Source organism: Rana temporaria, chromosome 3 (genome assembly GCF_905171775.1).
Source record: "Rana temporaria chromosome 3, aRanTem1.1, whole genome shotgun sequence".
NCBI lineage: Eukaryota > Metazoa > Chordata > Amphibia > Anura > Ranidae > Rana > Rana temporaria.
Window position 1 is genome coordinate 74,542,973 of NC_053491.1, and position 14,495 is coordinate 74,557,467.

General features: G+C 41.1%; 1 protein-coding gene across 2 annotated transcripts in view; it reads right to left on the minus strand.

Moving 5' to 3' along the window:
- ADAM10 (ADAM metallopeptidase domain 10) overlaps positions 1-14,495 on the minus strand; it is a 205,963-nt gene that overhangs the window by 34,424 nt on the left and 157,044 nt on the right. For both annotated transcript variants that reach the window (XM_040342762.1, XM_040342763.1), the window contains exons 5-7: positions 13,298-13,401; positions 7,601-7,753; positions 901-993 (exon numbers count right to left, since the gene is read on the minus strand). In XM_040342762.1, coding sequence (XP_040198696.1) covers positions 901-993; positions 7,601-7,753; positions 13,298-13,401 — 350 coding nt within the window. The remainder of the gene's footprint in view (positions 1-900; positions 994-7,600; positions 7,754-13,297; positions 13,402-14,495) is intronic.

The window sequence follows — 14,495 nt, forward strand, 5'->3', positions numbered from 1 at the left end:
TCCTCGTGCTTCACTGTGGCGGCTGCATCGATCGAGTGATCCCTTTTATAGGGAGACTCGATCGATGACGTCAGTCCTAAAGCCACACCCCCCATCAGTTGTAAACACACACTAGGTGAACCCTAACTCCTACAGCGCCCCCTGTGGTTAACTAATTGCGCAAACCAATCGATAAACTCTTATCGCAATTTTTTTTTACCAAAAATAGGTATAAGAATACGTATCGGCCTAAACTGAGGGAAAAAAAATGTTTATATGTTTTTGGGGGATATTTATTATAGCAAAAAGTAAAAAATATTGCATTTTTTTCAAAATTGTCACTCTTTGTTTATAGCGCAAAAAATAAAAACCGCAGAGGTGATCAAATACCACCAAAAGAAAGCTCTATTTGTGGGGGAAAAAAAGGATGCCAATTTTGTTTGGGAGCCACGTTGCACGACCACGCAATTGTCTGTTAAAGCGACAGTGCCGAATCGCAAAACCTGGCCTGGGCATTTAGCAACAAAATGGTCCGGGGCTTAAGTGGTTAATATACTATCAACTGGTCACTGCAAGAGAAATCTATAGGGGCACCATTTGCAGTGACTAGCTCCAAAAATAAATGGCACAACCCAGAAAAAAAAAAGGCCTGCCCATTGAACGGCAGCTTTGCAAGCTAAAAAAAAAAAAAGGCTCAGGAAACAGAAGTCTTATTCGTGTTTTAATTATATTGCTTAGCTTGCACCCAGCCATTTTACAGCAGATTGGGCGAAGGACTAAAGTTCACAAGAGGGCCCTGGCCTACCCTTCTGTTGTACATTGAATTATGTCATGTATTTATTTATTCATGCAGACCTTTAAAGTTATAATCATTTTCAGAAATGATAAATTCTGCTGCTTTAAAGTTTTTAAAATACTCACCCGAATGCGCTTCACCATGAAGCTAATATTTCGGATACCCATGAAATCAGTCGACTGATAAATGGTGTCAATTGCTTTTACGTGGCTGGATATCTAGGAAATACAAACATGCTAAAGGTTTTTAAACAGATTTTTATTTTTTTATAAAAAAAAAAGTGTACACAAATGTCTGAATAAAATACTTTCCGCAACATTCAACAAAATCTTTTTTTTTTTTTTTTTTAGAAGTACATGCAGATAAAATCTAAAAAAACAAACAAAAAAAAAATATTCTTCATATTCTACAATCCATAACATTTAGTAAATCGATCGGATTACAGTTACCATGCAGAATGTAAAATTATGGATTTTGTTTTATTGGTTGTTTTTTTTTTTTTTTTTATAATGCTGCCTGCAGTAATGGTTTAGACACGTTTCATAGCGACTTTACAAGTTCTTTCAATTCTTATGTAAGCTTTCCAATGGAGGCTTTTTCCTTAATTGGTCTATACACAGGTAGGCCAACCAGTTATTTCAGTATTTACAAAACTGTTCATGCTTAAGTTTATAAGGTGCCCCTTACAACGGCATCATATGATGATACATGTGGGGCGGAGCGACGTGCTGATATCAGCACAATTCTCAGGTCCCAGAAGGATGGGTTGCTGCATTTGTGCCAGCCGGTGCATTGCCATGAAATGCGATTTGCCATGAAATGTGATGGTCCTCCTCCATCACATCCCATTGGCTCACTCATGTCATGTGACATATAGACACGTCATCAGTCTCAGCTAGGCTATTGGCTATCATAGGGAGAGGATCTCCTCCCCCTGTAATAGCTGAAGCTGCACGGAGCTGTAGTAGTAAATTTAGCTTACTCGCGCACCCAGGGAGGTCAACCCCCGTGCAGCTCTTCAAAGGGCTAAGAGAGAGGAGAGGGGGGCAGGCAGATGGGAGGCTGCTCCATTATACAGGCTGCCCATTGTGTGTGTGTGTGTGTGTGTGTGTGTGCTGCTGGCCACACAGCCTGAGAGCCGGAGGAGGGGAGAGGCAGCCTATAGATGTGTGTGCGATCATTGTTTCTATACATTGTTACACCAGCAATGCACTCACTGCACACAGGCTGCTCCTCACAGAGCTGTGCATATCACACTGCCTTCTCCTTCCTAACACTATATACCAGCTCCGTGTAGCTTCATGTATAATAGGGAGAGGAGATCCTCTCCCTATGATAGCCTAGCTGAGACTGATGACGTTTAAATATGTCACGTGACAGGAGTGAGCCAATAGGATGTGATGGAGGCGGACCATCACATTTCATGGCAAATCACATTTCATGGCAGTGCACCGGCGCTATTGTTTTTAAGGCAATTGTAATATTTTGATGCAAGTGCAATCTTAAATGGCTTGTTTAATCAAGTGTTAATTTTACGCTACGTGGATCATTTTATGTTTTGGGGTACCCCTATGACATTACTGTCAGAAAGATTGGCATGTGAGATGCAGGAGGACCCTCTGATATTAAAGGCCCTGGTGGGGAATTGAGCCACAAGCGTTATTGACCTCCTGTAATACGAGGTTAATTGATTGATTGATTTTTGAGCTTAGTTAGACGCCAAATGCCCACTGTGAAGTGAACGTCTAAGCGCCGCTGGTGAGATGCAACTTTGAATCAATCCGTGGTGAAGAAGAGAGAAAAGAGAAGAGAGGGCGGTGAAAGGAAGGGTATGCAGCCCTTAGGGGAGCAAGAGTAAAGAGCCGTGAAGTGTATGAGAAAAAGATAGAAAAGAAAAAAGGAACAGTGGGGATACTAGAGGAGGGGTAGAAGACATCATAGTTAGAGAGGCAAGTGGCCCCTTCAATGAGGGGGCGGACTGTGAGAGGGAAAAGAATATAAATGTATCCATAGGCCTGGACGAACAGCTCCGTCTTCAGTTTTTTTTCTGAAGAGGAGCAGGTTAGGTGTCATCTTAGGTTCCAAGGAGAGGGCATTCCACAGCATGGCACCCCTACTCTGGAGTCGTTTGCCTCCCATGGAAGAAAGTTTAGATGGAATAACTGTGGCTAAATGTTGGTAAGTTAGCAGTTTTTGCTTTTGGTGGTGGCGGTACTATAAAGGATCACACTTTCAAGGTGGCAGAGGGCGGTGATAGTAACCAATGATGCATAACATTTCATCACTAATGGACTTTTTTTAATCATATTACTGTTTAACTTTGAATATTCGTAACTATTTAGAGCAACTTTATGTTTAAATTGTCTAAAACGTACAGGTATCCCAAATCCTGGTAAAGGGACTATGACTACTTAGTGACTAAATAGGCCTTATAGGTTATATCAGGTACTTGAAGGTAAAATGCCCGTTTAGACACCTGTAAATCTATGGATTTTCCAACCCTGGTGACAAATGGAGAGGGTGAGTCTCCCAGATAAGAGTTTTCCAGTGATCGAGTTCTAGTGATCACATGCTCACAAGTACCTTCAGTTTACCATTTTCGGCTGACACCATATATAATTTGTACAGCATTCCACTGTAGACCATCTTCCATTTTCACATATGCTATGGGTTTAGACATTATGATGTTCACAGTTTTAACAAGCAATTTGAACATCTGACATCTTTCATTATCCAGGTGCTCAGAACATCCACTATGTAATTTCCAGAGAATGTAGTATTTGAAAATTACACAAATTACCAGTTGCAGACATAGGTACCAATGATAATTTTTATTTGGGTACTAGCCAGGCATTTGTTACCCATTTAATGAGCTAGAATGTAAATTCCCAAAAATATACAGAGCCAAAAAAAAGCAATTGTTGGAGTATTCATTGTAGTGAAAATTACTTAATGTGTCATGTTCCTTCACACGAAACATCCTTCCGTTATGGCTGCCATTTCGAATTTAGCTTGAAATGCAATAATGAAGCATAGCACTGTATTCTATAAGACTTTTACCCCAAGGATTTTCAACCCTAAACGGTCATGAGAAATTTCTTGTGTTGCTGGGCTATTTCTAGTAAAGCAAAATGTATCCCTTGATATCAGCACATAGAATGAAGAAAGAAAATACTAAAGTGGGAAGAGCAGGAAGGGAAATTCACACTTTTCAAAATAAATTACCAGGCAGAAGCAAGCCACTGGACTGAGCCTACAGTCCATTAGAGTAAGGATGTCTCAGGAGGCCAAGGCTGCTGCTGGATGATAATGTGCTTGGAAATATCGAGGGTCAAAGATATAAAAAAAATAAACAAATAACTCTAGTTGTGGAAAGCCAGATCATGGAAACGCATGACAAGTGAGGCAGAACGAGTAAAAACTGAACCTAAAAAAAGCAGATACAAGGCCGGGGGCACTGTCGGTACAGAAAGTGCCAACTGAATTATAGCAGGCAAAGTCAATTGAGGCTAGGTTCACACTGCTGCGAATTCAAAATCGCGGTAAAATCGCGATTTTACCGCGATTTTGCTGCGATTTAAGAGACATCTGTGCAGGGTTCAATGTAAATCGCGGCCCGAAATGGCAAAAAGTAGTACAGGAACTACTTTTTGAAATCGGTGCAGCGCCGCAGATGCTGCGTCGCACCGATTAGGACAGTGCCATTGCCGACAATTGCCGCCGATTTGAGATGCGATTTGACATGTCAAATCGCATCTCAAATCGTACCAAATCGTACCCAGTGTGAACCAGGGCTGAATAAATTATATTTACCTATGATTTCAATTACGTGTTAAAACACAAGTAGATAAAACGTGCCCATTAGCTCAAATTAGTTCAGCTATTCAGTGAAAATACAATGTTCGCTCAATGTATTTTTATTTAAAGAAAAAAAAGAAAAAAAAAAGCCTGAATACACATTTTTCTTCATAAAACTCACGAAGGTTGGAGTGAAAGGGGTTGTAAAGCCTTGTGTTTTTTCGCTTTAATGCATCCTATGTATCAAGGTGAAAAATTGTCTTGCAGTGTCCGGCCCTCCTGAGCCCCGAACTTCCGTGGGCACGATTCCGCGTCGTTCTCCCCACGGCTTCTTGGCTCTTCATTGGATAGATTGATAGCAGCACAGCCATTCACTCCCGCTGCTGTCAATCAAATCCAATGACACGGCCGCCGGGTAGCAGGGCCAAGTCATACACTTCGGCGGATATGGCCACCCAATGTATGACAGGAGCACGCCCGCAATGTAACCCCCTTGGGAGAGAGATTCCCAGAGGGGGTGATCTATCATGGGGAGGAGCCGAGAGAGCCGGCGTGGGACCCCAGAAGAGGACGATCGGGGCCACTGTGCAAAACAAACTGCACAGTGGAGGAAAGTATGACATGTTTGTTATTTAAAAACAAAAAAAAAACCTTTACAATCTCGTGAAGACGTTTTTAATCATACACTGGCATGGGTGCATTTGTTTTTTAGCCAGTGGGTTGAACTGGAAAATAAACTGACCTGATTCACCTATCCACACTTTCGAGGTGGATAAGGGAATCCTCCCTGCTGTGTCCCTGTATTCTTACAGTGGACTGCCCCACCGTCCGAATACACGGATCAGCATTGCAGCCCATTGGCTGCATGTGAATATCAAGCCAGAATTTACCAAGAAGCAGGTTCATTCGAATTCCATCTATATATTGACTTCTCATGAACGGGAAACTGCCATACATGGATCGAAATTCAACCAGCTCCTGCTGACTTCAATCCATGTACGTTTTCATGGCTAAAAAGATCTGGCCCTTGGACCTCTAAATCCGGCCCTCTGAGTGCAAACATAGGCCGAGATAAAAGCTTGGAATATCTACAAACAGAGAAGGCTAGAGATGTGTGCTTAATATAATTCCTCTCAATAACTACAGCATTAAGGTAATAAGCTGCAGCTACCTGCAAGTGGCTTCTATTAGCAAATGCAATAGGTGCACTCAGGACTTGCAGCAGTATGAATTTTCAACATGGCCCAATGAATGTCAACGTTTCTGCGGGGCACAGCCCAGCTTTCTCAAGAGGTCTTAAAATAGGTGGTCTGTGCCCTGCCAAAACATTCACATTGATTAAACTACATGGAAAATGTCCTCATGCTTTAAGTCCTTTTGAGTGCACCTACCATCCTGCATACTTTTTTTTTTAATGGATTTCACCCAGGCCAATACCCCTACAAGCATGTATGGTGGCCCATCTCCACACTCCTCATTCCCCAAGAGCCATATTTTGTTTCAGCCTGAAAAATGAAAACAAATGCAGCCACAGCATCAAAGGACTGGTAGGAAGCATTATTACAATTTTCTTCTTAGGTTTAGACACACTTTATTGAAGTACATCACAGCACGTGCTTTTAAACTGCATTTTGTGCTTTTTAAATGGGTATTAAGGCACATTTTAAGTGATATGTTATGCAGAGGATGAGCAGCATTCAGAAGATTTGGATGTGCCAAGCATAAATGTTCATGCATTGATTTCTAGTGGTCCACAATAAGGCCCCTTTCCAATTGGATTTGCCTGTCAGTTTTTCAGGCGGACCCGATTGGAGGATCCATTGTTCTCTATGGTATGGCTGACACCCAACGACACCAATCCGATCCTGTCCACTAAAGACAGACGGCTGAGAATCCATTCCCCAACTGTCCAGCAAATCAGATCGAATAAAAGTCCATAGTGCAAAGTGGGATGTGTCCATTCTGCATCCGAGTGGAGTAGACACGGACCTGTCATTTGCCTAAGCGGGGGATCAGTGGAGAGTTCCTCATCTGAGCTGGCAGACTGACAGTGTGAAAGAGGGCCTTGTAGTAGTGGAACGCATGAGTTTTCTTGCAGCATACAAAAAAGTGTGAATACACGCTCAAACAAAACTTTATGCTATTAGATATCTATAACAATATATTGAGCTGTTTAGCTGGAGTTTCACTTTAAAAAGAGAAGTGTTTTTGTTTTTGCCATAACCATACTTACCTAGGTGGATGCAGCATTGATCTGATGCTGCATCTGTCCCCCGCCGCCTCTGCACTGAGAACCGAGCGATGAAAAAAAAAAAAAAATACTAATCGCTAATGGCTCGGTTCTCAAAGCTCCCCGAGCAGAGAGCTGCTGACTGTCAATCAGGGGCTTGTTGAGAGGCCAACACGGGCATCAGTCCAGACACCTGGCGGATCTAGACTTTGTCATGACGACGTGGTGCCTGGACGGATTCCTGTGATGCAAGCAGAGAGCGGACTTCAGACCGCTGTTTGCTGAAAATAAGTCACAGGAGTGCAAAACGAATTGCACTCCTGTAACCCATAGAAGCAGCACTGCCAAAGGAGCTCAGGCTGGACTTCTCCTTTAAGTGAGGACAGCAGTGAGTCTCACAAGATCAGACTCCCAATGGATAGTGAAGCATCACCTCTTTAGTGAGCTGACCTAGGCAGGTGTAATACTAGGTGCTGGTTCACACAAGTTTCACTTTGAGGACAGCAGTGAGTCTCACAAGATCAGCTTTCTGCACATCCTCCAAAGTGATAAAGTGAAATTACACAGTAAGGCTAAACAAATCATTAATTGTGCAAGTGTAAAAGTTTCGACCATAAAACAGTGATGGGGCCATCCACAATGCTCAACTTACTGCACCCTATTAATTCTGCAAAGAACTGACCATATTCTAAAGAGTCTATTGCAGATGTGCATCAAGGCTTCAGTTCCATCAATGCTGTAACCCGTATTAGAAAGCAGAATAAAATCTTGCTATTGTAACAAATAGTGGGGTTTACCTGGGCTATCACAGCTTCTCTGGTTTCTCCATATCGCTTGTAAAATAAATGATCGGTCTGAATGTACAGCTGACAAGTATTTTTCTCTGCTTGAGCCGCTCGTTTCTTCCTAAGAATGACAGGACCAATCTCTTCATGCTCATCCACAGATTCCTATGATGTTTATAAGAACAAAGGCTGTTACCATATCCTAAATATTAAATTTGGAAAAAAAAAAAAAAACGCACACAAAAAACACACTAGAAAACAATTTTGTTTCTATAATGCAGTGGTTCCACTTATTCTGAATGGCACCACAATGCAACTTGCCAATGAACATATGCTGTGCCTAATAAGACACGTTTAACTTTTTGTAACACAGAGCACTGCAACACACATGTACCTTTTCTGGTGCAGTTCGGTACCTTAAGCAAGTGGTACTCAACCCTGTCCTCAAGTAGCCCCAAACAGGCCATGTTCTGGGAATTTCTCTTAGATTAGCTGTCCAAAATACCAAACCATTGACTCGGATTCAAAGCACCTGTGCAAGATAATGGAAAACCTGCAAACATGGCCTGTTGGGGGTACTTGAGGACTGGGTTGAGAATCACTGCCTTAAGCAATCCATTCAAATGAATAAGCTTCCGTAATGAAACAAGTCAATGTGCACATAAAACGCAGAGCAACAATACAGTATATTCTTTTCAGCCTTAGTCGACTCGGCACAGCATGTTTATTTTGTAGAACGTAAAAAAGAAAACTGTCACCAGAATAAAACAGCAAATACGGCACCTAGTAAGAAGCGAGGATACATCCCATAAGTGACCTTTCGGTGATGCAATACTTTAGAATTTCTGTAGGTAATTCTGCAATGGACGAGTTTGGGTGCAGCTCTACCACATTACAAATACAATTAAAATAACCAGTATAATAACCAAAGTGGTTCCCAGATAATCATATTACAGACAAAAGGAAACTAAATACACTGGTGCTGGGAAGAAAAACAGAGGCCCGGAGATGCCCTTAATGCCCAAGTACTCAAATTCTTATTGGAATGTACCTGTAAAAGCTGAAAGCAGGAGCTTACGTCACAATTAGGGTTGCCACCTCATTCCTTTAAAACAGAACACATATGAATTCCACAGGTTCTGAGGCTAATTTAATTTAGATAAGGCTCCACTTGAGTTCAATTACCACCTTAATCAGCCACAGAACCTGTGTAATTCATATGTGTTCTGTTTTAAAGGGATGAGGTGGCAACCCTAGTCACAATACAATTTCTTTTTTTGGGGGTTTTGCATACAATGAAGGAGGAGAGATTAGAACTGTGTCAGGTTTTATTGCGGTCTGTTCCCCCATTAGGGAGGACATTAGCCATCTCCATTAGTCCCGTTTACCGTTCTGATCAAAACCATAAAATCCCAAATTTCGGGTTGACATCAGAACAGGTATAGAGAAGAAATCTTCCAATGGGAACACTAGTTCTGGTGACATGCTGGTATTCCCTCACTTAGGGGAGATTTCCTGTTCTGGTTACGGCTTGGGGAGTCTCCACAATGGAACAAAGATGGCAACAAAAAAATAAAAAAAACGGACACGTGTTATAACCATCTAAAATAAAAAGTTTTGAGTTTAGTGACAGCAAGTACCTATACCCAAATGTCAACCAAATCTCTCCCCCTCTAGATTATACCCCAGCATTTTTTATTTTGCCTTGTTCCTGTAGCAAGAAACCAATTTAGTGCATTCCTCATCTTGGAATATGGGCTGACCAGCCAGCTCATGAATGACCTTCCTGATCCCCTTTAGTCTGGATTTTGCGCTCAACACGCCACAGAAACTCACAAACTACTTACTACCAGCTAAAACAAAATGGTCACTATTCCGTTCTCACTCTTGAACCACTCCGCTGCTTTTGATACAGTGGACCACCACCTCCCCAAAAAACTAACATTTCCTTGGTCTCCTTTACTGTACCCTCTGTTGGTTCAAATTTTATCTCACTGCACCTTCAGTGTCACTTACAACTCTGCTTCCTCCTTTCCTATTCCACCTCAAGGTTCTGTCCTTGGCCCTCTGTTGGAGAACAATCAAATAGTATGGGCCAAAAAGTTCCACAGATCTGGATTTACAACGAAATGACACTTGATCCCATGGTTTCTTGAAAGGCACAGAGGATTTTGGCCTCAGGCAAAGTCTGCAAAGCAGCGGGGGCCCGGCTCAGATGTGTAAGACAATACACTACAAGCCAGCTGAAGGAAGATTGCCCTATGAACAATGATTGGTCCAAAGGCAAATGGGAGGGAGTTTGAATGAGTAATGAGTGAGGTTTTGTAAAAAAGTTTTGAAACACAGAATTCAGTCTATTCTCTTTGAGGCAAGCCTACCATGAGGCTGTGTCTACGTCATCTTGGGACTCTGCTTCTGACGGCCATATTGGGCCTAGCCATGTGACCAAGGCCTTCTCTATTTAACCAGTGATGGTCACAGAAAGGACGTGTTAAGTATCTTTCTTAATTATCACCAGTATTGTTTATTAGGCCATAGATGCGTGTTATTAGAATGTGATATTCCTACTTTGGAGGAAATAAATGTAACTGGTTTTATTCAAATGCGTCTGTCTTTATAACTAGCATTATAGCCTTGGCCCAATATAGATTCTGGTCTTATATACTAGCAAACAAAGGACTCATGCACTTTAATACAGATGCAATAGTTACATATATATTATAAGTTACAGTAAAGGATATAGATAAATATATATATATTATTGCATGATTGTTACTTCAACCTCTATCCTCGATCTACACATCCTCCCTGGGTCAGCTGATAGATTTGGGTGGCGTAGAAATTATATTGAAAGCCATTGGAGGCTCTCTCTCTACCCCCCAGCTTACCCCATATCAGACTGGATGTCACACCACTTCCTCAAACTATCCAAAACCAAGCTCATGCCATTTCCTCCCCCACATGCTCCTTCCCCTGTCAAGATTGATGGCACAACCATCAATCCCTCCACACATGCCAGGGGTAACCCTGGACTCTGAACTCTTCTTTCAGGTCCACATCCAATCCCAGTCCAAAAAAACACTGCCTCAACTCCACAAGATCTCCAGAATACGCCCCTTTTTAACCAATGACACCACAAAGCTTCCAATTCACTCCCTCGTTCTCTCGCCTCGACTACAACTCCTTCCTCATTCGATTACCTTTACATAGGCCCTCCCCATCATGAATGCCGCTGCCAGACTCAGCCACCTCTCCAACTGTTCAGTGTCTGCTACCCCTCGCTGCCAATCCATTCACTGGCTTCCACTCCAACAAATACAATTTTAATAACTAACAACTTACAAAGCAATTCACAACTCTGCTCCAAGCTACATCACTAACCTGGTTTCAAAATATCAACCAAACCACTAGGTTCCTTGTCACATTCTCCAATGGTGCCCTCCAGGACTTCTCCCATCCTTTGGAACTACCTACCGCAATCTGGCCAACTATCTCTACTAATCTATCCATCTTTAGACGATCCCTGAAAAACCTCTTTAAAAGAGGCCAATCCTGCTACTAATACACGGTTTTTACTTTCTCCATCAGCTCATCCCCCACAGTTATTACTTTTTGTATCACTTGATCCTTCCTCTTAGATTGTAAGCCCCAACAAACAGAGCCATCCGATTTCTCTTGTACCAAATTGTATTCCAACTATAATGTCTGCCTTTTTTTTGTAAAGCACTTGCGCAAACTGATGGCGCTATATAAATCCTGAATAATAATAATGATGATAATAATAATAATAATAATAATAATAAATACAGTACTGGACTTTTATTCCTAGACCATGGGTTATAGTCAGGCTATCCTCAGGTGATTGGACACAGGTAACAACTTTTCTGGGGCTGCCCCTAGGGGCACAATCATAAATCTCACCGATTTCATGAGACTCCATTATTTTAGCAAGCAATATGAAGTGACGACGGGAGTCACAAGGAAGGGTCTTGTGTCCAGTGCGCCAAGAGAAGGAATTTCCAAGCAAGTCAAAATTCCCTTTATAATAATCGTAGAATACAGGACTTGTATTCATAGACCATGGGACATCTCCAAGCAATGAATGGAGGGGTGGAAAACCACATTACAAAAAACTGGCAACAGAGTCACAAGAAAACAAGGGTAAAAAGCCGAACACACACAGGCAGTGTCTGCCAAGTAGACCGACAGCCGTAACAATGTCTAGATAGTGTAGATAAATATTAGACATGCGTCTTAGGGCAGGGCCAAGGGAAGCAAGGACAATATCTTCCTTCCACCTCAATGAGACCACCTTCTGTAGAAGATTTTGAGCTTAAGACTACTTTGTACCTGTGCAATAAAAGAAAAGGCTTCTTACAAGAAAAGGCCGGTAGCTCAAAAACATATAAACAATCATGAGAAAGTTAACATGTGAGATCATCTCCTGACTAGACCGAGGCAGCAATGGGAGCCATTGGCTCCTGCTGCTGTCAATCACAGCCAGTGAGCACAGAGCTCAGCTTGTGATCAAGCCTCTACGGGTTCCTCCACTGCAAGTGCACTTGTCAGGGCAGCGGGCCGAGTCGGGCTTTCTGTGTCCATGGACACAAAAGCTGGACAATGGGAGCGAGCCCGCACGGGTACCCCCAAGGAGAGCGCTTCTCCTAGGTGGTTTCCCAATGCGGTGAGGAGCTACTAGGGCCGCCGGAGGACCCTAGAAGTGGAGGATCGGAGGCACACTCTGAAAAACGAAATGCATAGTGGAGGGAAGCATGATAGGTTTGTCATTTAAAAAACGAGGGTTCAGTAACCCTTTAATATGATCACATTTTATTTTCCTTTTTTTATCACCATTTATTCTTTCTAAATGTATTTATTTTGCTTGGTTGCGCTACTGTAATACTTAATTTTTACATTTTGGAATATTTTACTTGTTTGTTAATAAAAGAAACCGGTTTAAACTTTAATAATGTCATCATTGAAAGCAATCCTTCAGAACTTCAAAGGAACGTTCAAATGAAAATCTAACCATGTACGGCCAGCTTAAAGCGGTTGTAAACCGCATATATAATTTTTTTTTTTTTTTTTACCTGTAAGGCAAAATGCATAATCAGCTAGTATGCACCGCATAATAGCTGATTATGAAATACTTACCTCAAAACGAGGTGAACGACACTTACCTGGTTCACGCCGAGCGAGATGTCATCTTGCTCCGGCGTGTCTTCCGGGTATCGCCGCTCCAGCGCTGTGATTGGCTGGAGCGGCGCCGCTCCAGCGCTGTGATTGGCTGGAGCGGCGATGACGTCACTCCCGCGCATGCGCGCGGGAGATTTAAAATCGGCAAGGTCCGGCGGCTGCCGGATCTTCCGCCGTGGATCCCTCCTGCGCATGCGCCGCCCGCATTGCGAGGGGAATATCTCCTAAACCGTACAGGTTTAGGAGATATTCTTTTTACCTACAGGTAAGCCTTGTTATAGGCTTACCTGTAGGTAAAAGTGCAAATTTAAGGTTTACAACCACTTTAAGCTGTGTAAACTTGTAATAAACTACACTTAATATAATCCATTATAGTTAGAAATAAGCTGCATAAATCACAGCGAACACACTTTAAAATGCACTTCTCTTCTGAGTATAACAATGCATTGTGGGCAATGAGCTTTTTAAGGCACTATAGAATAACAGTCAAAAAAACAAACAAACAGGCCTTACCTGCTTTTCTGGTTTACTTTGAGCCGACATCTGATATAATTTCATTCTTTCAAACACAGAGTGATCTGCACATCCCCCCTGAGCTCCATATTTATGAGGATACTCTGGAAGGCAGAAATTCAAGAAGGTTACAAAACTCCCAAAGCTCAAAGAGCTTTTGTTAAAAACTCATTAAAACTATTCTCAATCACTTTTTTTGGTAGAAAACTTTCTATCAGAGATTAATCTCAATTTCATATTGTGTTCGCAAAAATATTTTACAATTTTAAGATTTCCAAGCAATGCAGGGGAAAAAATATATATATAAAAAAAATAAAAAAACACCACTTTTGAAACTTTGAATAAGCAGCTCATTACTCAGTTGAAATAAAAGCATATGAATTGTTTGACCCAAAAAGAAAATGATTAATAATCTGTTCAGAAAGCCTGGTTTCCACTTTGCAGGTTCCAGTCACCTTTCCTTACTGGACAAAAGAACCTGAACAATCACACCAGCCGATTCTCCCTTGAAAAAGAGAAGTAGCATTTAACATTTACCATTTGTTACAGTACGGATTTTCTTTTTATTCTGTACATACTAATAAAACAGATGGAATAAAAATAAACAGGCAGATTGTACAGCCACACAAACTTCAAAAATAAACATTTTAAAAATATTCACGTTCCAAGAAAAAAAAAAAAAACACACATTTCTCATGGTTAGATGTCAAGAATTTCTTAACCCCTTTCATGCCTAAACCTATATATGAAAGTTAAAATCCGTATTTTTTGCTAGAAAATTACTTAGAACCCCCAAACATACATACATATACATATATATATATACATATACATATATATATATACATATATATATATACATATACATATATATATATATACATATATATATATATACATACATACATACATACATACATACATACATACATATATATATATATATATATATATATATATATATATATATATATATATATATATAGCAGAGAATCTAGAGCATAAAATGGCGATTGTTGCAATATTTTATGTCACACGCCATTTGTGCGGTGGCGTTTTTAAACGCAGCTTTTGGGGGAAAATTAACTTTCATGAATTTTAAAAAAAACGAAAAAGTAAAGTTTGCCCACTGTTTTTTGCATAATGTGAAAGATGATGTTACGCCGAGTAAATAGATACCAAGCATGTCACGCTTTAT